Consider the following 26145-nt stretch of genomic DNA (forward strand, 5'->3'; position numbering starts at 1 on the left):
GCTGGCTGCTAATGAGAGCCGAAGCATCTCCCATGACTTCATTATCTTTTTAATCTGAGAGAGTTTATCACAATTTGCTGAATATAATTGTGAGGAATTGTCCGTCAAAGTAACACCTGAAATCGTCCCTTCATCTTTGTGTCAGATTTTGTTTTGTTGACCTTCTATAGCATCATCATATTTTTCAAGCATATCTTTATCATGAGTGAACAGGAGGATCATTTTTTGAAAGAAATGGGGGAATTTAAAGTGAAGAGGACAGGCGTCTGTGGAGCGAGGAGGTGGAAGAGGTTAACCAGCGTGGATTACCAGCCATGGAGAGAGGTAGAGGGGATAAACAGGGCTGTAATTGCTGCCTGTAATTCTGGCTCTGAAATAGATTCAGAGAGGAGTCTCTGCTCCGAGGCTGCACTGGAAACTAAACAGCCTGCACAGAGAGTTTGAGGCCCACACAGCTCACAATTCAAGCAACAGTCTGTACATTTGTTCCTTGCAAATTTACCCAGGTGTTATTGAATCAGCAGCAACTGGACTGGTGGATTTCTTAAAGACATTTCACCTGTTCCTCTGTAAACAACTGAAGAAGCCTCTTAGATGAGAGATGAAACAAAGGACAAAGCCTGTGAGTCCAGTACTCATTTAAAGGCATTTGAACTATGATGTGGATGAAGGAGAATCCTGCAAGTTTAATCACTGGAATTGATGTGATGATAAATGCATCCATCAACAACAACAACAACAGCCTGAAGGCTCTCTGGATTTTATTTTGGCGTTTCCAAGCTGCACTGCCTTCACTTGACAGTTTTTATAATATCCAGGATTTTAAGTGAAGGGCTTATGCAGAATTTGACACTAGAAAGTAGCAGTGCTGCACTGTAGTATGATATTAAAATACTTGAATTTACTTGTGTTTTTCATATTTTTAGACATTTCATATAATCTGGCTTCACACTGCAGACTTGTGGCTATAGCTGTTGCCTCACAGCAAGAGGGTCACTGGTTTGCAGCCCTTTCTGTGTGGAGTTGGCATGTTTTCCCAGTGTGAGTGAGGGTTTTCTCTGGGTTCTTCTGTTTCCTTACACAGTCCAAAAACATGCCGAGGTTCATTTGACACGCTAAACTGACTGTAGGTGTGAATGTGAGAGTGAATGGTTGTTTGTCTCCCTGTGATGGACTGCTGACCTGTCCAGGGTGAATCCCGCCTTTTAGCCTACTGTATGTCAGCCGGGATTGACCCTCATGTGGGGGATAAAGTGATAGACGATTAAATATATTCATATTAGCTTCACGATACGTGTCAGAGGAGAATGTTGCAGCTCAAGACATACCAAACGTCTTTGTTAACCAACTAAAAGCCTAAGTTATCGCAACATAATACAGTACACACACTCTGACTGTGTCCATTTTAAATATATGTATTTTTACTTCTACCTGATAAGCAGCAGCAGCAGAAGTGTAGCTGCAACAATTTCCCCATATTTATGACCTTTCACATCATGGAGGGAGGACTCAGATTGGGAACTAAACCTTTGCTTTATGAATAAGTCAGAGCTGCATATGTATTTTAGGGTCTTTGTCTGGTAGCACAACCACAGAGCAAGCACAGATTTAAGGTTAGGGGGTGGTAATGGGTGGGCTGACTGAGCTCACCACAAAATTATATATAGACTTCCTGCAGCTTTACTTCAAACCCACTGAAACACATTCCAGGAGCAACAGTTGACGAAGATGAGACTCAAACTTTTGAAGGAGCGAGGTGAATCCCAGCCTCATAACCACTTCAAACAGGATGCGTACGCTTGACAAAGATGAGATTTTTTTCTCTCTCTTCAGCAAAATAAGGCTGCTGGTTAGTATCTGTGCTTGTGTCACAAAAGAACATATACATCACTCTTCTCACTGGGGAAAGAAATGCTCACAGATGTCAGGGTGTCTGAGTGTTTTGCCAAAGTCACCATAAAAAGTCCCTGCTGTTCTGATGTTGACTCTTCTTCTGCCTTCACACTGGACGTGACGCATCCTTGACAAGTTTCATTTGTCACAACAAGGAGCGTTTAATCTTGAATCCTCTGCGACACCTCAGTCCTGTTATCGTGATGGTATCATGTGATCCACACGCTGGAGAGATGGTGGAGCTGCACGAGTCTCTGTGAGCAGGTTCTTCACTGTCACACGGACTGTGACAGGAAATCGTTCCTGCCACAGGCCATAAGACTTTACAACACGTCTGCTCTCTCTCACAGACTGAACATGCACATCCCTGCAACTCTGCGTCTGCATGACCATGCATATAATAACTGTTGTTGATTGGATTACTTTGTTGTTCTGTTTATCAGTATATTGTATTTTCATAACCTATTCCCTATTCTCTGTATAGCTGTAGGGTGTGTGCTCTTTTTTTCATTCCTTACTTTGTATGTCTTATTTTATCAAAATGGTATTATTTTTTTGTATAGCTGTGAAGTATGTCTGTTTTTGTAATGCATTTATATTATTTGTGTATGTTTTCATGCACATCTATTTCATCTTCTTACTTGTACACCTGTGTTTGGTCCTTTGCATGAAACAAACTTAGAAACATGGATCTAAGGGTGGGGACAATTCTTTTGTGAATGTTCTGTTGTTTTTGGATGGTACATCATCCTCTCTTATGGTAATGTGGTTTATTTTAAGGAGTTCTACGAGGAACATTTCTCTTGAATCCTCTCTTCCTGTCTGATGCAGGATCCCTCTGTGACTACACCTGCCTTGGAGTGGCGATGCCCAAAGGAAAGAGGGGGAGGAGCGGGGTCTCGAACCTGCTCACCTCTCTCCGCCACCAGCCCCGCGACAGACATCGCGGTTGGCCTATCCGCACCAGAGCCGGACCCCAAACCAACCGTCCTCTCCCTCCCTCCTCCCCCCCCTCCCGTGAGTGCCCTGCCCACCCCGGCGGTCTCTTCTCCAGCCCTGCCTGAGCCAATCCGCGCCTGGCTGGGTGTAAGTAGGGCAAGCCGCTTCCTGGTTCTCAGAAAGGAGGAGCTGGGAGTCGGAGTGGGCCAGCAGCAGCAGCGCAGGCAGCAGACCGGGGGTCAGACAGAGAGAGACGCGGAGAGAGGAGGACCGGAGGTCTGCGCCACAGAGACGCACGGTTTGGTCAAGAGGAGCAGCTCAGGTGTGTGTGTGTGTGTGGAGCTGAGCTGAGGACGACGGCAGCACAGAAGAAAAGACACTGACAAAAGCTGCGAGAATTTAAAAAAGAAGAAGAAGAAGAAGAAGAAGTGGAAGAAGAAGTAGTCAGGGTGGGACTGAGTGATCCAGGAAGTGTGGAGGTCGCTCAGGTGGGAGGCGACGCGTCAGGGCAGGTGCCTCACTCACAGCCGCCGGTGCTCAGGTAACTGCTCCACCTGCTTAAGTGCCACACTTCTTTATATGTTACATGTGATTTCATGAAGTGACATGTCTGTGTGCCATGACAGCACCGGCTTTCCTCAGTCTGTAGCCTGTACTCTCACTCCTCCCTCCCTCCCTCCCTCTTCACTCCTTCCTTCCTCCTCCCTCCCGGTTCTGATCGGGGTCACGGGAGGACTCTCACGTCACGCGTATTCGGTAACTCCCGTCGACTTTTATTCCCCTTTATGATAAAACAGTCGCGCACTTTTGTCTTTTGCGTGCTCTTTCTGAAACCTACAGAATGTGTCTGTGTGTGTGTGTGTGTGTGTGTGTGTGTGTGTTTGGAGCAGGTGTGTGTGTGTGTGTGTGTGTTTGTGTGTGGCGCACAGGTGAGGCAGGGGACTGCGGGGGTCGGCGGGTGCGTTTGTGGAGCCTCGGCCTCTAATAATAGCCAAGAACACCGGCTGACATCCAAAACTCACCTGCTCGGCTCTCACGCACATGACCTCCCTCCGCCGCCGCCGCCGCCGCTGCTGCTCATATTGGATTTACCCTCTTGCACCTAAATGATCTCTTCAGTGGTCTGTTAATCATCATCATTAACAACAACAACGGCATCATCACCCTCCCTCACGGCGCACCCAGTGTTTTATTTTAATCCTGGCACTGTCCCAGGGCAGATACAAGCCCTTCATTATGGGGCAATAAGCGGAATTTGATTGGATCCTCCTTTACATGTCCCACAGTACTTTGTCAGCGTTAGATCATTCACACACTGAGTGCAGGCAGCTGGTTTTCAAGCCTTTGACATAATATTAGACATAGTTTAATAATGTCCAGGGCTCTTGGGGGCCCCTGTGTGTCCACATGGGGCCCCTACAAACTATAGCTGCTTATTTCAGTGTGGTTTTGCTCTATAATGTGTTCCACAGGGCCGTGCTCAGGCTGTAATGTAATGTTGGGCTATAAGGCCTGAGCCTGTCTACCACAGTGGGCTTTGTTTGTGTGTGTGTGTGTGTGTGTGTGTCATTACTGAGGTGGATGTGTAGCTGACTCGCCCCTCTGACAGACCGGCCTAACAGGCTCAGCTGGCTTGAGTTTGGTTTCCCTGTCTTAGGCAGAGCCTGTTCGGTTAAATATTTAGGCGTCCATGCAGGTAGTTCATGCCTTATGCCTTCTAGGCTCGGGTGTTTGACAAAGTATTTTATTTAACTCAAATGTTTGTTTTCTGTCTCACTTCAGTTTTACAAGACGAGGATCATCTAAGGGCTTTACTGTGAGGGCAGTTAAGAGGAGAGATAGTCTGAGTTGTATTTGTTTCACGCTCTCATTCTGTGTGTCAGGGCCACATACCACTATTATCATGTGAGTGGACATTTCAGCTGCTCTCACGTACTGGCGACGGTTTCTGTCACACAAGGAAGAGCCATCAGGGTTTTGAAATAAATTCTTAATGCCAGCTCTGTTTGTCTTAACTTTGTCTGCAACATAATTAGACATCTGTGCCTCATCCCCTGCTCATGCTGTCCTGACATGACCCCCCCCTCCTCCTCCTCCTCCTCCTCCTCCTGTGCTGCCTTTAACAGGCTTGCCTCTTTCATGTGGCTGATATCTCTTATTCTCTCTGACCCTCCATTCACATATGACAGGTCTGCAGACATTTTATTGCTTTTGAATGTTTCTTTATGAACTTTGGAAATCATAAACAAATAATGCCATCACCTCGCTACAGCATGTTGATGTGTGTGTGTGTGAGCTTTCTTCACCCTGCTGTCTGTTGGAGAACTTCTTTTCATGAGAAGTCAAATTAGGAAGCGGTTGGTTTCTATCTGCGTCTCTTTTTTCGTCTTCCTTGACGAGAATCCCCCCCCACCCCACCCCGCAATTATCATTGCCTTACTGAACAGAGTTTGCCCTCTGAAACAAATCTTAAAGCTGTAACGGAGAACACGAATCCTGAAGTCTTTAATGTGAGCATTTTACTGAAGTTAGATTGTGTGCTGGCGTTGTCGGTTCGAGTGTATAGTGTCAACCAAAGTTTTAGGGGTTTTAACCGCATGCGTGCATATAATTATGCCATAATTTTGAACTCATTAAATTGTACAAGTTCTGCCTTTAAAACAAACACAAGCCTGGCAAGCATTTTCTGCTTTATTGTAATTAACAATACAAGTTGTGATGGTATACAGCCTCTCTATGGATGACATTTATATAAACTATAAAACATTGTGTGTGTGTGTGTGTGTTAATCTACATTCACTGTAGCAAACTGTAAAAAATGACTCATGCATCTTAGTTACACTTGCTGTTCAACTTGTAGCCTCTGTTACTTTATTTGTCCACTGTTAAACTGGTCTCTGCTTTAAAAAATTATTATTTTCTTTAATTACTTCCATGTCTTTGCCCTCAGGTGTATGACCTCTGCTGACCACTGAGCAAAAAAAGAGCCAAAGAAGACCGAGTGGAGTGAGCAAGAGAGACAGAAATCCGGCACCCATCTTCTGTTGATTTTATGGACTGGAGGTAGGAATCACAAAACATGTTTTCTACACAACACCACTGGTTTCAGGATCACTCATCACATGGATTTATGTAACCTCTGCGTTTTCTAGTAGATGATGTATGATAGACATTAAATATCCTTGATGATCGTGTTTGCTTTAAGCCCACTAGTTTTTATGAAGTACCATTCTGAACATGTCTAAAGGCAAACAAAAAAAAAAGAGCTACAGGTGGAGGTGGGGTGAAACGCTGCCTGTCAGAGTGGCGAGATGAGATAAGTCTCTATAAGTGGGGATAATGGTGCATGTTTTCTCTCCTCCAAGACTTTCATTGCACTGCTCTCATGTGTGAACATGAAAAGTAGCAGAAGCACTTGTGGAATGAATGAATGAATGAATGAAAAGGTCGAGAGAGAGGCGTCTTGACTGCGAGGAGTGAAATTTATTGAGATTGATTGTTGGTTTTGGAAAGGTGTGGAGGGAGGAGTTTTCTGAAGCTATTTGACCATGCAACAGGCACCAAAGTATACAAAGTATGCTCCCTTAACAGTGCTGCGTTCAAAGGTGTGGCAAACATGCCTGCCATCAAAGAGACAAATGTGGAAAATGGCACACTCTGAAGGTCTCTGTTGATTTACGGTGTTGCACTCGTTTGTACACTCAAGGAGTGTGGAAACACTTTTTGGGAAGAATGGTTAGTGGTTACATGAACTCAGATTTGACAGTTGTTTCAAACATACTTGGATGTTTACGATGCTTTAGGGCCCAAGTTTGAGTCATTCACTATGTTTCCATGCACATTTAAAGGCTACATCTGTAACTCAACTATGACATTGAATTGGACGACCGTCCTCGTGCCATTCAAGGACTAGCAGGGAATCGATTTATTGATAGCAATGTGCTAGGTGGCGATATACTGTAGCTGGTAGCTAGTTGGCACCATGTCAAGCACCTGTCAGAGTCATTCTCCCATTCATTAGCTCCACAAATTATTACATTTTTGAAGTTGACAGAACAGTCTTCTCGTTCCAAAAATGCACAGGTCTGGAATTCACTAGGGTTTTCTCACCGCTCTGCACTGTGAAAGATTTCACCAGTTTGGGTCTTGAACGTATTGGATTGGAGAAATTGGATTTAGTACAGTTTCAGTTGGACTAACTAAAAGTCTGGTTTTACACAGGCAGGGCTGGTATTAAGAGTTTATTTCACAATAGCGGCATTCTACCGTCTTCCATTCCTTCCCTAATTGACGTGGATGTGAAGAAAACAAAGCTGAGGTGGCTCTGCTGTAGTTGGTCAGTGGTTGGTCTTCCAGGTTCCCTTTTTCAATGATGAATACAGAGTACCACCACCTGCTAGTAAAGAAAGTCATTTCCTAGTATGTGTTGGCTGATTGTCAGCTACTGTCATGTGGTGTGTGTGAGTGCGAAAGAAAAATTGTGGGCGTTGTTGGTTGCCATCAGCCTAACACCAGTGCTGTGTCCAGGACCCCAAACTATTTGTTATAATGATGGTAATTAGCACATCGTGCGAGTACATACATGAATCCATTATCTATTGTGCTGGACATTTGGTTCAGTCAGAGCCAGGATTTAGGATCTGCATGTCTTTGAACTGTGGGAGGAAGAAAAGTCAAGCACACACATATAGAGAACATGCAAACTCCACACACAAAGGCCTCTTGTTGAACTGGGATTCAGCACCAGTGCCAACCACTGCACCACCGCGCCGCTTACACACGTGAAGCAGAAATCAAATATCTGTGTTTGAGAAATTGTTTCATGGTTGCCTTGTTTTGCACCAAAACATTATGGAGCTACCAGGTAATGTGAACTCTCATAAAGTCAAAAACACATTGAATGAATTAGTACATGTTCAATAATACAGTCATTAACATCACCACAGAAATGTTAAATTAAAAAAAAATGAAAATGAATAAATGAAAAGTAGAGCTGAAACAATTAAAATCAATTGGTCGATTATTAATCAATTACTAAATTAATCGTCAACTATTTCGATGATCGATTCATTGGTTTGAAGCTTTTTTCATAATTAAAACAAGATTTCTGATTGTTTCAGCTTCTTAAATGAGAATATTTTCTCTATTTATTTGCTCCAGATAACAAAGAAATCATTTTGGACATTTGTGAATCATTTTGGACATTTGAGAACATCATCATTTCCAGGCTTGACAAACACTGATCAATGTTTGTTTTTTTACCATTTTCTGACATTTTATGGACCAAACAATTACTCAATTCATCGTGAAAATAATCGACAGATTAATCGATTATGAAAATAACCGTTAGTTGCAGCTCTAATGAAAACTATACCCTCCCTTGCTGTGTGTATTCTGCAAATATCGCTTGATTCCTAAGGCTAAATGATGAATCTTTGTTGGATCGAAATTGCAATTTGAATCACCAACCACAATTAGCATATAACATCACAAAGGCAGGCATCACTGTCCTCTGTTCTAATTAATTGAATTTAAAAATCTTTTTTTTTAATCTTTACATTATATAAGTTAATAGTTTGATGTGTCTCCGTCATGTTTTAACACAACTATAATCATATTTGTGTTTCTTTACTTTACAAACACTAAGCTGGGGGTTGTAAGAGTGGAAGGGGCCGGGCTTCTTGAGGTCATTCCTTGTCCTTGAAAAAACAATATGAGCCGAATAAAGTGGTCAAACATTTAAATATTTTATAGGCAAACTGGAAGTTAACTCCACTGTGGTTTGTTGACTGCAGGCGCTCTATTAACTGCTATCGGCTTTTAAAGATGCCTCCGGAATGATGCCAAAAATAAACTTGTGTTTAAACCCGGCTATCTGTCTGTGTTTAATGTATTGGTTAATATGCACAAAGCAGCAGTGCTTTTGGGAAGCTTTAAAATCTTATGGACAAAGATAACAACACATTAGACATTCTTCAGTGTTGGGGAAACACTAATATAAAACCCTGATAATTAAAGTCAACTGGGAAAAATAGACATTTTTATAATGTGTCAGGGACGGTACCACATTTCTGACTTGGTCTCAGCACAATTGTTGATTCCTCTTATCAATAATGTACTCAGTAAGGTGGGAGTAAGAATAATGAATCAACAATAATGCTCTTGATTCATTATTCTGTTGTTTTTCAGCAGATTCATTTCCTGAATTTAATTCCAGTTAAAGTGTAGTGGTCGACGAAAGGAACTTGCTTGTGTGGGAGTGGAAAGTGGATCTCAGGGAGTTGGCCAACCCTGTCCAGGGTTTATCCCCCATTTTGCCCTACATCAGCAGGAATATGACTCCAGTTCCTCCCGCGACCCTCATATGTAGGATAAAATGGTTGACCCATGGTAGCCAAACTTCCTGTAAAACAGGTCATCTAAAAAACTATTAAGACTATATTAAGAATATCTTAACCACTGATTTCTTTAATGTAAACCTCATGACGCGGATATACATCAGCACAGATCATCGTTCATCATTAGAGAACAAGTGAAAATGTGTTTGTAAATGACACATTCTAGGAAAAAACTAATTCGGCCATGAAAAATGGAAGAATTCACTAGACGAAATGTTATTGACCAACAATAGGATACAATAATCGTTTGTGTGCTTGTTGGTGCGAGAAATCATGTGACCATGGCTTCGCTGGTGTGTGACTACCATGTGTCCAACTGGAGGGTAGGGGGAAGTGTCATTGAGTGGTCTGTCAGATGAGGAACACACACACACACACAAACACACACACTCACACAGACACACACAGACACATGCATGTGCATGCTACACACAGTTCCAGGAAATGCTTTAATTAGGGCACGTAAGCCCTTATAAATTCCCCCTTTTCAGACATTGGCCTTTCAGTTTCATACACTCTGAGTGGGAGGAAGGTGGGGAGAGAAAGAGAGAACGTGGCACTTGAAAGAAGTACAGGTTTCTGTTTTGGCCTCTTCTTTTATATTTGAAGGTGTCTCACCGTTTTTCTCAGGTGAACTTTGTTCCCACCTGCAACCTTCAACTATTGTCTAGTATTGAGAGAGATTTCCTTGTCTTATTTTAATAATTGTAACTTGGAAAAAAGAAAAAAGGCACTTCTACACTGTACTCATCGCTTTACCTGCAAAGCAACAAAGAAAAATATTTCATTCAGTAGTTTTGTCTGGAATAAATGCACTGTTGTGCAACTCCTCTACTTAAAAAGGCATGACTGTAGCCTTTGACATCTGGACAAACAGGGGTTTTCACCATATAGTGGATGTTTCTTCACATGAAGGCAGTAGTGACACTGGGGTGACTACACACTGTCCGTAATCTGCCACTACTACAGTTAAGTCTTGCGCCCACTTGATTTGTGTCAATAGAGGAAGTTATGTATGTGCCATTTCCTCTTTTTAGTCATGAGGTTCTGTCGCGTTTGACATTCCTCACTCACTCTCGACCACCAGCCTCGCAGCCCACGCCGCCCCGGTGTGAGCCCGTCAGCAGCAGCAGGCTGAGACTCTTCTTCTTGTAAAGAGTCAGAGCAGACTGAGAAGCTACAGGCCGTTTGAAGGTTCATGATTCAGCTCTTCTTGTAACGTTGTGATTGTTTCTGTACACATTGAGAGGGCGGTTATCATAAATAGGTACAGTGAGACAATGATTCAGGGAAAGTGAGAATAAACACCCAAACTGAAGCAGTTCGGGGGCGTGGATAATGCTGGAACTGACCACTTTTAAATGTACTCTTCAAAGGGGAACCCCAGCAGCAAAGGGTGGCTTTTAGGCCAATAAAAAGTTGCATTGTCTACCCTTGGGAAAAATGACATGACCATCTTTCTTTCAGATGCATTTTACGGTGTTCACATTAACTGAAAAACAAAGATCAGGCCAAATTAAAGAACCATCGGTATGTGGAAGAAAAACATTTATGATGTTCACACGTCTATTATCATTATTATTATTATTATTATTGTTGTTGTTATTATTATTATTATGATAATAATAACAATACCTATTATTATTATTATTGTTGTTATTATTGTTGTTGTTATTGTTATTATTATGGTGACGCTGTTTTACTCACAGTTTATAATTTTGAACGGCGGAGATTGTTGTGATGCCAAAGTGTTTGTTACTCACAGAAATCAAGTGGTCTCCGGTCAGAGTGACGACCTGTTCTCACTGAAGCTTCATCTGTTTGTGTATTCGTGACACAAAAGTTCCTGATGATTCTTTCAGTCTATTGTCCCCTATGATACCATTTTTTTTATTTTTTAAATAATTCATTACATAGTTGAAATGAATTGCGGTGATTAATGGGAACCACTGGGCTAATGTGTTAGTTCAGACTTTATAAAACCTAATTTTAAATGCTGTTCTTTTGGACCAAGCCCATTTATTGACCTGCACAATGTTTCATATTGGGCCCTTTTCAGCAGGAAAAGCACACAGGTGTTACTGATCACACTAATGTTGCCTGTTCAGTTCAAAACAGTCAGGACTGTGTGGAACCTTGTCATCATTAATTTGATGACGACACCTGTGATTTTCCCGCTGTGGCCTTCTAAAATGGCTGCTGTGCAAAGGGCCCATTCTACCTTCAGTGACCCTCGCCCAATAGAAGAAAAAAAGTCAATTAATCGGTAGTTTAATCATATGTTTGTTGTCGTGCACACGCACAGCAGTGGGTGATGCACCAGTAAGCTGGACCACAAGCTCCTCCCTAAAGTTACTGTGAAGTTCACATTCATGGACTGTATTTACAGTAAAATCAAACCTCCTCCGCTCCCTCCCGTGTCATTGATTTGTCAGGAAGGTGACACATCGATGACTTGTCCTCTGATTGTCGTCTCTCTGCTTCGACACGCTGTGTTTTTGTGCCTCATCTCTGCCATGACAGTTTTTACTTGTTGTCTTTCCCATGTTAATCTCTACATCTGCTCTAGTGGTCGACCATCTTTACTGAGCACAGGAAGAGGGAACTGATCGAGATCAGTTAGTTTTGCGACATATCTCTGTGTGCGTGTGTGTGTGTGTGTGTGTGTGTGTGTGTGTGTGTGGGTCCGGCACTTTTGCAATGTTGTTGTGTGGGAGAGCAGCAGCAGCAGCAGCAGTTGCTGGGACCCTCCCAGTGATGTGGTAACTCAATGTAATCAACTCACACTTGTGCAAATGAACAATTTACATGTCAAACAGGTCTTCTTATCAGCAGATGTTTGCAGGCTGACAGGTTTGGTCTAAACATATTTTCTGGTAGGTGTTTTTTTTTTTTCTCATCGTTTTATTTGGAACACGTTTGTTTTACTTTGTTTGCATAAATATATATTTACAAAAGCGGCATTTCACAAGAGGAAGACGTTATGAAATTATAAAGCACATTTTCTTTCATCTCTTCTTCAGACCATCCTGTCCCACACACATCCACACTTCCCCATCCGAGAGGCAAATAATGAGCATTAATATGTTTTTGGCTTGAGCTCATCGATCAGAACTTTTGATTCATACTTTTATATTTACAGAAATATTAGGGTTCACTGTTTGTGTTGTTGTGTAATTCAGCTTTATGTTGACGAAAGGTTTTGTCCAAGTGAGCAAGAAAACAGGGTGGTTTTTAAAGTGATCATAGAATTAAAAACCCACACACAAGCATTCCGTAGCTCCTTACCCTCACCTTAACACTCACAACTAGGGGGTGGAGTGGCTCAGTGGTTAAGACCGGTACCCTATGTGCGAAAAAACATCATGTTCGCAATGGTCGCAAGTTCGATTCCACCCCTCGCTGATTGTACTCAATTCCATTGTAAGTCGCTTTGGATAAAAGCGTCTGCTAAATGACATGTAATGTAATGTAATGTAATGTAAATGCCTAACACTTAGCATTCCCCTTACTCTAATACTAACCCTAACCCTGCAACTAGTACGTAAACGTCCTCACAAAGATTTGTTCAACAATTGGTCCATACAGCTTTTGAGTGACATTTTAGACACACACACACACACGACAATTTAAAAAAAAAACAAAAAAACATTTTAAATAAGTTACAGAGCAAATATGAAAAATGCCAATGTACAGTATGTTATGCAAATTTTAAAAGCTATATCTGCTTTAATGGTTTTTACATAATGTATACAAATGATAGTCTTTGTTACATCAACCAACATGCACAGAACATTATATTTTTTAATTTAATTTTTAATCAAAATTAAAAAAAAAGAATAATAAAAAAAAAGGGTTTAGAACAGCTAAATATTTGTCTTTCTGGTTTATATTGAATGAAAATATTTCTTGTGACTATTTTTGAAAATGTACATTTTGTAATATTTGGTTTTTAGGAGTCTGAAATTGGCCTGACTGAAAAGTAATTATTCTTCAATGTAGTTATTAAATATATGCAGTCAGTGTTAAGGCGATGTGCTAATTTCATTTAGTCACTCTGTAAACACATTATGTAAAGGTCTCCACTGTTCCGTTTGAGTTGTTTATACCTCAGAGTGACACATTAAAACACCCCCGATAACTTACAGAAACTATGTGCTCGTGGTGAAAAGATGATTTCCAATTAAGATCACTTGTGCTTAAAAAAAACATTGTGTTGCACATGTTATGCACCACTTTGTAATTCTATTTAGTTAAATGTCAGACTGGAAAATATGTGTCGTGGGTTATTGTCTCGTGAAATCATTAAATGAAAGTGGCAAATCTCATGACACACTCAGACGGGGGCAAAAGCATCCCCGAGAACGTGCTCAACTGATATTTGATCTGATCTTTCATTGCAATTTTTCACATGCTGTGTAATCAGCTGTCATTCTCCGGTGGAAAGATTCCTCAACTTTATCAACTCACAGAGGCTCATTAATCATGTAAACTCATCACTGAAACCACAAAAATAATGTTCCTTTCCTCCTCTGACTCTCTAATTGGTGCAGAATGAAGAATGTGATACACACACACACACAAACACCTTGTCATTCCAGCGCACACACATACACACCCACACGCACAGTCGTAGTGTGTTGGGGGTAGAAAGTGCTGACCAGATAAGGAGCTCAGAGAGAAGGAGAGTAAAGTGTGAAACCACTGTGTCAGCATGCCTCTCTCACATCTGCGTGTGTTCTCCATCTTAGGTTGAAACTCCCTTTTGGTGATGCTAATGATAGAGGTGGCTGCTACCACATCTCTCCCTCAGACATCTGTACACACACACACACACACACCTGCAAGGACTCTTGCTACTTCCTGTGGCTGCATGCATGTGTTCACCTCTTGCTCGATCGCTCCGTTTATCTCCCAGGCGTCATGTCACGGCTTCTCTCCCTCCTCTCATTCTGTCTCCCCCCTTCCTCTCCCCCTGTAACTCAACTCTGTCGACTCTTGTTTCATGTCTCCTTGCTCACACAGATTGTTTGAGACTGGGACTAGATTTTCCTGTCTTCACCTCCCCTGTTCTCTGCATTATCTCTCAGAGTATCTCGACACCCACTCCCTGTTCACTCACTCACTCACTCACTCACTCACTCTTATGTGTTTCCTCCCCGTGCCCTCCTGTGTGATTTCTAAGAACATGTGTGTTTTTAGACAACATTTACCTCCCTCATGTTCCTTTTGTTGTGACGTCTCAAATCTCAGACCGTTTTCCTCTTTCCAACCTCAGATTGATTTCTTTTCCTGCTTCTGCTCCCCCCTGCTCTCACTGTGTCGCACTCGTTTAAATAAAACCATATGGTTTTGTTATTATTTTGAGTGTTCACAGTGTGTTTCTTCATCATTAAAAGCTTTTAAATTATCTGTAACTGTAAAACAAACACACACAAAAAAATCTCTCTTGAAAAAAAATGTAATTTACCATCCAAATAAGTGTATTTTAGAAAAAAACACACATTTGTACTAAAGGGTTTTTTGTGGCAACACTATATCACATTTACACTTAATTTACAAATGTAAAAAAATAATAATAGAGAATTAGAAAGAGATGGAAGCTACAAGTGTCACTTAGAAAAGAGTACGTGGCCCACATGAGATAAATTAAGATGAACGTGAACAAAACGAAAAACACAGCTTGTTTTAGCCACTTCCTTTTATTTTTATAAATAAAGATTGACTTGACTTTATTCTTTTTTTAAAAAAAAGATAAATAAAGATACTTCATAATTGGTTTTTACTTTTATTAAAGTTTTTATGACCATAACATACTTCTTTATTTATTTTTTAAGTTCAATAACTAATGATATTATATCTATATATATGTATATATATGTATATATATATATATATATATATATACATACATATACATATATATATATATATATATATATATATATATATACATATACAGTACATATATTGATATAGATATCTACATACATACAGTATATACATTATATAGTTTAAAAAAAAAAGTCTTTACATCATTTTAGGGCAAAAGTTATGTGAATATCATAATAGGAGCGCACCCAAATGTCTCGCCACATACGTTGATAAGCTGATAATCCTGCAGCTGATTCATGCTGGTGTCCAGGTCTGCCATGCAAACTGTCTGCTGTTGTAGCTCACAGTGGAGTGCTGTGGTGTGGGAGGGCGAGGGGATAAGGGCCTCTGCTCTGCCAGCCGAATGAATAATGTAACGTGTTCTAGGAACTAAGACCACAGTGTGCGCATGTGTACGCACACGCACCCACGCACACACACACACTCACACACACACACACACACACTCACTGTAATGCCCCAGTTACAGTAAGGACAGGACAAGAGGGATTTCTTTAATAAAAGACAGGACAAACTTCTGCTGAGTAACTCCTCTCGCCCGCTACGTCGTTCTGTCCAGCTGTGGCAGCAGGAAACGGTGTTAATTATCAGGATGGTGTCTCACATCTTGTCTTTGACAAATTCAAATGCAGATTCAAATTCTCCCTGGTTGTGTCTGTTTTTATATCTGCTGCCAGGATGCAAATGTTCCGTCAGGAGGGAGCAGTTGGGACACAGAGCTGGTGTCCAGGGGGGACGAGCTGATGTGTAGCCCGTATTTCTGTGTAGGTCTGATCACAATCGCTGCCTTAATGTGGAGGTGTTGTTGCACTCAGATGGTCCTGTGAGAGTGCTCAGCTCTGGGTTGAAAGCAGCAGCTTTGGTTTGGCAAACGTGTGCATACTCTCATCTCCTTTCATCCCCCTGTTTCCTCCTCCCTTACTCGTCCTCACAGAAGGTGTCCCAGCACCACACTCCACGCAGTACCCCAAATAAGTGAGGTAAAACAGAGAGAGAGTAAAAACTTTCTTCACACATTTTAAATTCTGAAAAGGAAAGTGTTGAGAGGAGGACGAGGTGTGTGTTGAGGAGAAACGGTATGAACTTAAATTTTACTTTCCGTGTGTGTGTGATTGTCTGCTTTGTTGTTGTTATGGTGCTTGTTCAGCATCTGCATTTGTTCTGCTGCGGATATGAATAACATCTGAATTAATACGTGTGTGTGTGCGTGTGTGTGTGTGTGTGTGTGTGTGTAGGAGTGTTTCATTTACTGTGCAGAAAGTACAATTGCTCCTCTCTGCAAGCATTGTATTGTAAAAGGTGTATTTAAAAAAACAAAACAAATCTAACCCGCCGTTAGTTTAGAAAAATAATTCAAAGGAATTACATGTTGCTCACAAAACTTAAAACGATCACTGTCATTTTTTATAACGTCGTCTTTGACATTTAATTTTCATTTCTGGCTTTGTTTAAGTCTGCAAATTATACATATTCTTGCCTTTATGACATGTAAGTTCTGACTGAGAAAACCACCTCAACTCATGCAGCAAACTGTACATACTGCACTCTCATATGTATATATATATATATATATATATATATATATATATATACACACACACTTGTTACAAACACACACACACACACACACATGTACGGGCACTTTGGAAAATATCTGACATCAGAATTCATAAAAGCATTTCTCCCTCTCCCTCTGTGCTGCAGTTTTCTGTGAACAGTATAAAGTCATATTTTCCCCCCTTTAGTGCTTGATATAATTGAGGTGGACTGGGAAAACTTACAGCCTTTAACGGAAAATAAGAGGCATAAAAATAATACTAACAGTTCTAGTTCCAGTCGTCACACTCTCTTAGTGTGTGCGGTGGGATTTAGTGATACAGACGCTGGATGACGACTGTAACCTGCCTCCATTTGGAAGAATACACAGTTGTTGCACTGGTTTGGTCAGTCCTGCAGCTGTCAGTTTCCTGGCCGATGCAAAAATAGCCTGCTTTGTTTTTTAGGAGTTGTACTAATTCATGGACAGTAAGGGTGGATTTTAAGTTTCCATTTCTCTTCAGTAAAAAGGAACCCTCTGTGTATTTACTTCTGAGTGTTGGTTCACTGTGTTCTCCAGTGTTTTATGGTCTGGTCACACAGAGACCTAGATTCATGTTTACGACGACGCGCAGCTCTGGCAGAACTTTTAAGCAGCGATTATTAAAAAAAAAAAGAAAAAAAGTGTCAAAGGTATTGTTTGTTATTAACATTTTAAAAACGTTGCGTTGTGGAGAGAGGAAGCGTGTGCACATAATGAAAGCAAAGGATGAGGAAACCGTAGAGTTGCAGAAAAGGTGAATTCCACCAGCGACGACAAAACAGTGGGAGGAGGTGAGAATGAGAAAAAAAAAGTGAATTATTAGTAAAGCCTTGTTTGGAGAGTTCACCTACAGACAGTTTACAGATGTCAACAGGTGAGATTTATCTACTCAGCTGTTTGGCAAACCCAAACTCTCTCCTTCAATCTAAAACCATTAGATGCTGCACTAATCTGCTCTAATCGTCGATTGAGCGTTTGTGCACACATGATGGAGTTTTAGAATGTTCAGTAAACATGAGTGACATGCACACACAGTGTATAAAGTAAACTCTCTAACTAGCAGATTAGTTAATTATATGTTATTTTAACATATGTTGCTTTCAATGCTTAAAAAGTGGATTCAAAACACTTTTCATTTATTTTCAAAATCATTTATTCAAATTACTAATGTCCTACTAATGTCCTAATGAACACGAAATACTGAGAGAACCGACATAAAGAATGAGAGAGTTGTGTTTTATGGTATAATTTAAGTGCTTGTGTGTGAACATTTTTAACTATTTTAGCTGTTTTTATTTCATGAATAAAGATTTTTTATTTTTTAGTTAGAAACAACCGTTGTAGGGCCCTTTTCCGCTTTTCTGGCAAACACCATGAACATTGACCTTGTCAGTACCAATAGTCTTCATCGACACTAAAGCCTGGTTCTCATTTTTTTTCAGGACCTGATTATGTTTAGGATTTGAATTGTGTTCAGGGCTTGAACAATAACTGGTTATGGTTAAGTTTAAGTTTAATTGTGTGTGTGTGTGTGTGTGTGTGTGTCTTGATATGTCAGAATTAAGTGACTCACAGTCAGAAATTGATGGGAATCGTACAAAATTCTTTGCAATCTCATTATTTTCCGAACACGTCTTTGTTCTAAGGCATATGCCTAAAATAACGAGCTTGAACCACCAACCACCCATGATGCCTTTTCTCTCTCTCTCTCTCTTTTTCTCTGCTGAGCCGGAAATTCATGTTGTGACGCGGTGTGCCCCTCCTCAAACCCCTTTGTGCCTCTTCTTTCTACACTGCTTTACTCAAAATCTGTTTTTGTGAGAGAAATTCGGGCAAAATGAGACAAAAACGTGTTCTATGCACGCAATAATGACCAGGAGCAATCCTCCATTTCTATGGCTGCCGTTAATCAATGACGAGAGATGGTTTTTAATATGATACTATATCATCACGTCTACTTACAATGAGACAAGCTGTACATGAATAAGGTCAAGAGACGTGTGTAATCTTTGACTTTTGGTGGGGAGTTTGCATTCAGTGGGATTCTGTATGTCTGTAGAGATTATTCTATATCTGTGTAGATAATTTACAGATTCATTTACGGAGATAAATTGCATTAAACATGCGTTAAAATGCAAATTAATAGAAAAACAGATGAATGAATTCCTCATAATAGTTGCACCGACAGACTAATGGATTAACCAGCTAACTAATACAGTGTAAATGAAGTATGTGTGTGTGCAGACAACAAAGCCAACACATCCTCCTCGTCTTTTCTGTATCAGCAGTTGCTTCAGCAAATGCTGTCCTTGTTGCCTTTTAAAGCAGAAAAAGATAATGAGTCTTATCAAATGCTTTGGCTTGAAAAACAATATCAGTAAATAGTGTGTTGTGGAGGCTGTGTTGTTTTATTGCAGGCACTCGGTGACGTTTTTGCATGCATGGTTTTCAGAGGAAGAGCTCTGGGCTCTGTAGTATGCTGTAATATGGTGTAACGCTCATATTGCTCCTACCTGAATGTTTGTTCTGGGGTGTAGTATGACTCAGAAGGACAATATGATTTTGGTTCTTACATGGTTATTCAACTTTGACATTTCTCTAAACTGACCCAAAAGAAATATTCTTACTGAGGTGTTATGGTTGCTTGTGCTGGTTTCCTGTCTGCCAAACATGTTCAGCTAAGGTTTTGTCATCTGAGGTCTGAAGGTTTTTAATTCTACATCACCTGCAGTCCACCCGTGACCCTGAGCACGCCGCCATCCATCGACATGTGGGCCACATTCTCTGGGACGGGTCGATAGAGAGAGAGACGGTGTTTATCGGAAACGGCTCGGAAAATGGGCCGTTGGGTTTTGGAGGGGGGGGGTTGGGTTGTGTGTGTGTGTGTGTAGGCGACCCGCGGGGAGGAGGGGTATCGCTCAATCTGTCTTCGTCACCGTTCACCCTCTTTTGATACAACAGGAAGGAAAGTGAGTGACAGAATATGAGAAGGAGGTAGACATCCCCAAGGATGAACGCTTAACCCCAACTTCTGACAAAAGAGATCAGACCTTTAGAGTTGCACATCTAAGAGCAGGAGGAAACACACAAAAGAGAGTAGTTTCCAAAAGACAGAGAGAAGGAACGCGAGGGCGAAGAGTGCTCAGAGCCGAAAGATGGATGCCATGAGGCATCCGCTGCCTCGGCTTCAGCTGACAGTGCCTGTGCCCATAAAGACAGGGAAGGTAGGATGAACGTGTAACTCAACCTGCTGCTGCTGCTGCTGCTGCTGCTGCTGCTGCTGCTGCTGCTGTAGCTTGTCCGTGCATATGGAAGACCGTTTCATATCAATACATCGAGGAATTGGAAGGTTGAAAAAGTTTGGCGCTGCATAAATGTGTCGTCAGGTGCTTCAAAAGTGTTTATTCGTTTGTTTAGTGTGGTTGTGTGGGCGGAGCACATTTGTACATTTTTCACAAATGGGTAACTAAGTGTTAAGATCGTCACACAACAGGTTAAATCGAACAATAGTGGGTGGGGGGAGCCATAGATTGGCACGCAATGTGTGTGTGTATTGTAGTGTGTGTGTGTGTGTGTGTGTGTTTAATAGGGTGTGTTTTGGAGCAGGTTAGTCAGGTGGATGTGCCATCATTGTACAGAGCCCTCTGGGCACTGTGTGAACACTGTTATTGGATGGCCAGGGGGCTGCCAGTTGCTATGGGAGGGAGATGAAGAGCAGGGAGGAGGAATCTGGAGGGTGAGTTGTTTGTGGAAAATCTGGTCTGCTCAGGTGTGTGAGAGATATTGTTGAGCAGGTACGTGGTGGACCAGGTGAAGTGCGAGCTTAGGGAGCCAAATGAGGGAGTTGTTGGGTCTTATTACCAGCAAACCTTGTGACGTCTCACAAAGAGAATTAAAGAAAGTTATTGCCCTCGTTTGACTCGCATTAGGACATTTTTTTTCTTACCTGCAACACACTGTTCTTATCTCTGTGTCAAGTCACTTTACTGAGCAAAGAGTGAGTGAAAATAAATGAAAGACAAATACTGAGAGAATTGGAAAAAACGGATGTTACACACACTGACTTGCCACAACAATAAAATGGTGGTGACTGGTTTTCATGTTGTGGCTGATCAGTAGGAATAAGTACATCAAGATTTTTTCAATAGCAATACTGATACCAATACTACTTATCAATATTCTTATTGATGCTATTCTCTATAATTTTGGTGCAGAAAATGGAAACTTGAAAATATGTGATGGAGTACTGTTTATGCACAATCTATAATGGAAGTAAACAATTTAAAATGTCTATCTTTTTACAAATGGTCAAACGTTCAATTTATATATAGATATATTTATGCATCATGCAAAGACATTCTGAGACTGCACTGCTTTAACATTTAAAACACTTACCTGTGTCTTACTACATGTAGTTTTTCATTTCCATTTATTAATTCACCTGTTGCTTTTTTGTGCTTCCCCATTCTTTCACCCAAACTCCCCCTAACTTTCACCCACTCGAGCCCGTCACTTCCTCCCTCTCCTTCGCTTGCTCGTCTTTTCTTGTCTTCCTCTTCTATTAGCACCTCTCCTTCTTCTCCAGTTATTTTAATCAAACAGCTAATGCTATAAAGGTTTCAAACAGGAATTAACCTACTTCAGTTACCACACCTAGAGTACCTTGCATAATCCGCCATTCTTTCCACGTCATAGTGATCAGTCTTTATTTTTCTTTTATATCCCCTCTGCTCCTATAATTGTTTTTCTTTTTCTTCAGACTTTTGTATTTAGTTTCTTTTGCTGTCTCCGGTTATCTCACGTTCTCCCTCTGAAGTCCCAGCCCCCGTCTCACCGGCCATACTAGCAGCTTCCCAATTTAGTAATCTGGAGCGAAAGTACAGGGGGATGAGAAGAGGAGGATAAGGGAAGAGATAAGCCTAGTTTGAACAGTTGACTGAGTTTCAGGACATTTTAACACCAAGTTTGGCTTCGTCTTTCAAAACATTTGCAAATATATCATTAAAAAATATAATAAAGAAAACAAAGAAAAACAAAACGTATTCACAGTGAATGTGATGCAGGTATCAGTCTGGTATTTGCTACAACTCTTTCTTTTCCTCAAAGCTTCACATGGGGCGACCTGTGACATCCTCTTGGGGAAAAAACTAAGACAGAAATCAGTAATAAGGCAGCGTCACTGAAGCTGTAAGACGAGGGACAGATTTATGTTACTATTCACCTCCGTGCAGTCTGCAGAGAACTACAAGTTGACTGAAGTGATGAGCAAAAAAAGAAACTTTGACTCAGAATGTTTCTGTGTTTTTTTTATTTATTTTTTTTACCTAGGCTGGAAGACTACCACCATGTGTGGGCTCTAAGGCAGCGTGTCTGATATACAGTACTAAGGCATATATGATGAAATGGTGCTTAAACTGTGGAACACTATTTAAAATGATTATAAACAGACCAAATGTTTCAGCTTTGCTCCTTCACATTAAAAGCATTTAACTGCTGAAACAGTTTAACCTTTATTGTTGAAATGGTCACAGGAGAGGAAGTGTGTCAATGGTAGAGTTGTTTTTTTTAAATTGATCTCAGATGTGGATGTTTTGCATAGGATGGGTAGAGCTCCTATTTCTGTTTATTGAACTAAGCTTCATTCCAGGATTCATACATTTAAAATACAAATGATTTAAATGGGTAAAATTATTATTTTTATTAGTATTATTTTTTTATTTTAGGGCTGAAACAATTACTCGATTAATCGATTATTAATCGCTTACATAATTAATCTTCAATTATTTTGATCATTGATTAAATGGTTTGAGTGTTTGTAAGGGATTAGAACAAGTTTTCTGATTTCATATAACAAAGAAATTATTAAAACGTTTTAAAAATGTTTGGTTTTTGGACAAAACAAGACATTTGTGAACATCATCTGAGAATCATTTGAGAAACACTGATCAACATTTTCTGGACTAAACGATTACTCGAGAAAATATTTATTTATTATATGTTCTTTGCAGCCCTTAGTTATTTATTTATTTATTTATTTATTTAACTTGTGTGGCCTTTCCCTTGCTTCATCTATGTGCCCAAAGATGCCGCTCACCCCAGCTCTTATACTGAACTCGTCTGATCTTGTTCACACAGGTGGCGATGTCTCCAGGAGAGGACGGTCTGATTGGGATCCCCTTCCCGGAGCACAGCAATGAGCTCTTGTCCCACCTCAATGACCAGAGGAGGACAGGCCTCCTGTGTGACCTCACCCTGACCTCCCGCGGGGCACGCTATCCGACTCACCGCTCTGTCATGGCCGCCGTCAGCCTATACTTCCGTCGGCTGTTCGGGACAGAGGAGGGGGGTGGTGAGGGCGGCGGAGGTTTCAGCGTTTGTCAGCTGGACTGTGTAGCACCTGACGCCCTGGACGCCCTACTTGAGTTTGCTTACACTGCAACCCTCACCATCCCAAGCTCCGGGATGAGAGATGTGCTGCGAGGAGCTCAGCTTCTGGGCATCCAGTGTGTGGCTGATGCTTGCAGAGAAATCCTTGGGGAGAAGGCAGAGGCCGAGGGAGAAACAGCAGAAGAGCAGAGAATCCAATACGCGGCTCCTAAGAGGATGCTAGTAGGAGAGAGTTATGTACAGAAAGTGTCCAGAAGAAAAACGGACAGAAAACGGGTGAAAAAAGTTGAGTTGAATCACAGGTCCTCATTTTTTAATCCATCACCGGCTTCTCCCATCTCTCACTCTTCACCTGCGTCTGACAGCCTGCGCTCCCTGCCGTCTACGCAGCCACCCAGCCCGGAGCAGGAGGAGCTTTTCATCAAATCAGAACAGCAGAACGGAGATCCCAGGTCGATGAGAGAGCCGGGGAGAGGAGCCACACCAAATGGAGGTCACCCTCACTGGCTGCACGACCGCCCCCGTATAGCTCAACCACCTCCTGTCCCACCCCCCAATGATAAGCTCTTAGGGAATGATGGCGTGGAGGGCTTTGGTGAGGATCGTATGCTAATGGGAAGCACATCCGTACCAACATCTGTAGCTGAGCGTGGGGCGGCGGCATCAGCAGTCGGAGGCGGGAGGAAGAGGAAGTCTCAGACGCCACAGCAGTGTCCCGTCTGTCAGAAAATCATCCATGGTGCGGGAAAACTGCCCCGACACATGAGGACACACACGGGAGAAAAACCCTTCCAGTGCTCTGCCTGTGGAGTCCGTTTCACTCGGTATAAAATCATTTCTGTTACTCTTTACATTGCAGTACAGTAACAATATGAGACAATATATTGTCATATGAAGGCAATATGATGGTAATTCCATCACATTTCTGATGCAGTTTGGCAATAACATTGTAACAGTGTGTAAATAAGTCTCTTAAGTGTAATAATATTACAGTCATACCATATTATTTCCACAGTAATATCCAGGTAATAGCTTGGTAATGAGAATCACTCCATCAGTGTAATCACTTCACATGATAATTACCATATAATTAAGTTGAAATTAATCCTCCCTTGCAGCCCACATACACTTTTCTTATTCATTTGATAGTTACTATATAAATAAGACATACAAACATACATATTGTAAGTGTAATGTTAAGCATATTTAATTATGTGGTAGTGTGACTGCATTTCTTTCCTTCTTTACTGACGTTTACACCTTCTCTTCTTCATCGTCCCCATTGCCTCTCATTTCAGGAATGATAAGTTAAAGATCCACATGAGAAAACACACAGGAGAGCGTCCTTACCCGTGCCCCCACTGCACCGCCAGGTTCCTACACTCGTACGACCTCAAAAACCACCTGTCCCTCCACAGCGGGGCAAGACCCTTTGAGTGCCCGCTCTGCCACAAGGCCTTCGCCCGGGAGGATCACCTCCAGCGTCACCGCAAGGGTCACAGTTGCCTGGAGATGCGCACACGCCGACCCAGGCGAGGTCCTGAGGTTATGGAGGACGGGAGAGAGGATGAGGGCAGGAGAGAGCAGCCAAACCCTCTGGAGGCTTTGTCCTCGCAGGCCCACACCTCAGTGTTTCACCCACACATGTTGCTGGATGGCGGCAGTGGACCAAGCGGCGCTCATCCGCTGATGTTTCCAGGCGATGTGGAGAGGGGGCGCTCTCTCGCCCTACAGGCTCTGGCCCAGCTTGGGCCTCACAGGCTGGGCGGCTACCCCGAGCTCTTCCTGCGAGGGCTGGAGCTGCGAGGAAGCAGAGAGGCGGAGGTGGAGGATCCTGGAGGAACCCACTCACCAGCTGCACTTCGAGACCGATGGGCAGATGAAGTGGAAGAGGAAATTGGAGATGAGGAAGTGGAGGAAGAGGAATAGTGGAAGAAGGAGGAGTGTGTGATTGTGTGTGAGTGAGTTTGTCTGTGTGGTAAAGAATCCACAGTGAAAAACAAATCTCAGGTGGCTGGACTAAATACCTGCTGCTCCCATATAGAGAGCACTTAAAAAAAAAAAAGATATTTAAAGAAAAAAAAATGGAAAAACGGGTTTTCAGAGATATTTTAAATGTGTGTCTTGGCTTTTGATTTAATTTCTTTTAATTTTTTTGTGTTTACTGTTTAATGGTATGAATTTTAGGCTTGAGCTTTTTCTTTTTGAGTTGATTGTATTTTTCTAGCTCAACATGTGTGTGTGTGTGTGTGTTGAGTGTGTGGTTACTGGGACGCTTTTCACTATGCAGACTAAGAGTCAGAGCTATGACATGGAGGGATATTTGAAGATGTATATTTTAGCAACAACATAATGTATTGAATCAGGTGCAATCCAGAACTCCTATCAAGTAAATCACAAGAATGAGTTTGTGTGCTCACTGACCTCTGGTGGTTATCAGTGGAAATGCAGTCTAACTAATCAAACCTGTGCTGCACATGATATTAAGCAATAATGTTCTTTGTATCTTTTCTTCTCAGTGGTAGAATCTCTGCTTTTGTTTGGTGCTTAAACCAAATATTTTGGTTTTTATTTCTTAAATCTTATGAGTTAACAGGAGAGGAGTGAATTGTGGCCAATGTTGGGTTTGAAGAGGAAAATCCTTCCCAACAGTCTTGATCGCCATGAGAGAGAATCTGCTTCCATATGCGAGTGTCTTAGAGAAGAACTCTGTGTTTATACCTGACCAAAAAAAGACAAACGTTTGGACGGATGACTTCAAGAATGTTGCAGACAATTCTTCTTTTCCTGAAAGGCTGTGGATTTCAGTCTTCCAATGCACTCATTTTTTGACACCTTGTTTTGGGGGAGAGAAAAAAAAAAGAAAAGTGGTAAGAGTGAGGGTAAGAATGAGATGCTTCTCCCCTTCCTCTGTATTTATTTATTTATTGTTATTTATTGTGGCTCCTCTGCTGTAACTCTTTTGTGAGACCAGGTGGGAGGTTGGAAACTGATCACAGCCCATTTCCAGTCTGAGTCTTACAAGGATTGCGTTAAAGATTTTCGGCTCAACGT

General features: G+C 41.5%; 1 protein-coding gene across 4 annotated transcripts; it reads left to right on the forward strand.

The window, feature by feature from the left end:
- The first annotated feature begins 2965 nt into the window (after positions 1-2965).
- Positions 2966-25190, forward strand: zbtb7b (zinc finger and BTB domain containing 7B). Of its 4 annotated transcripts, XM_044034594.1 has the most exons (4): positions 2966-3373; positions 5783-5895; positions 22840-23915; positions 24390-25190. In XM_044034594.1, the coding sequence occupies exons 3-4, from the start codon at positions 22846-22848 to the stop codon at positions 25018-25020; spliced, it is 1701 nt and encodes a 566-aa protein (XP_043890529.1). In that variant the 5' UTR covers positions 2966-3373; positions 5783-5895; positions 22840-22845; the 3' UTR covers positions 25021-25190. The 4 variants fall into 4 exon arrangements, with proteins under 4 accessions (XP_043890529.1, XP_043890531.1, XP_043890530.1 ...); XM_044034596.1 differs by lacking the exons at positions 2966-3373; positions 5783-5895 and adding an exon at positions 10308-10424; XM_044034595.1 differs by lacking the exons at positions 2966-3373; positions 5783-5895 and adding an exon at positions 12070-12106.
- The last annotated feature ends 955 nt before the right edge of the window (positions 25191-26145 follow it).

The sequence above is a fragment of the Solea senegalensis genome, linkage group LG9, assembly GCF_019176455.1.
Source record: "Solea senegalensis isolate Sse05_10M linkage group LG9, IFAPA_SoseM_1, whole genome shotgun sequence".
NCBI lineage: Eukaryota > Metazoa > Chordata > Actinopteri > Pleuronectiformes > Soleidae > Solea > Solea senegalensis.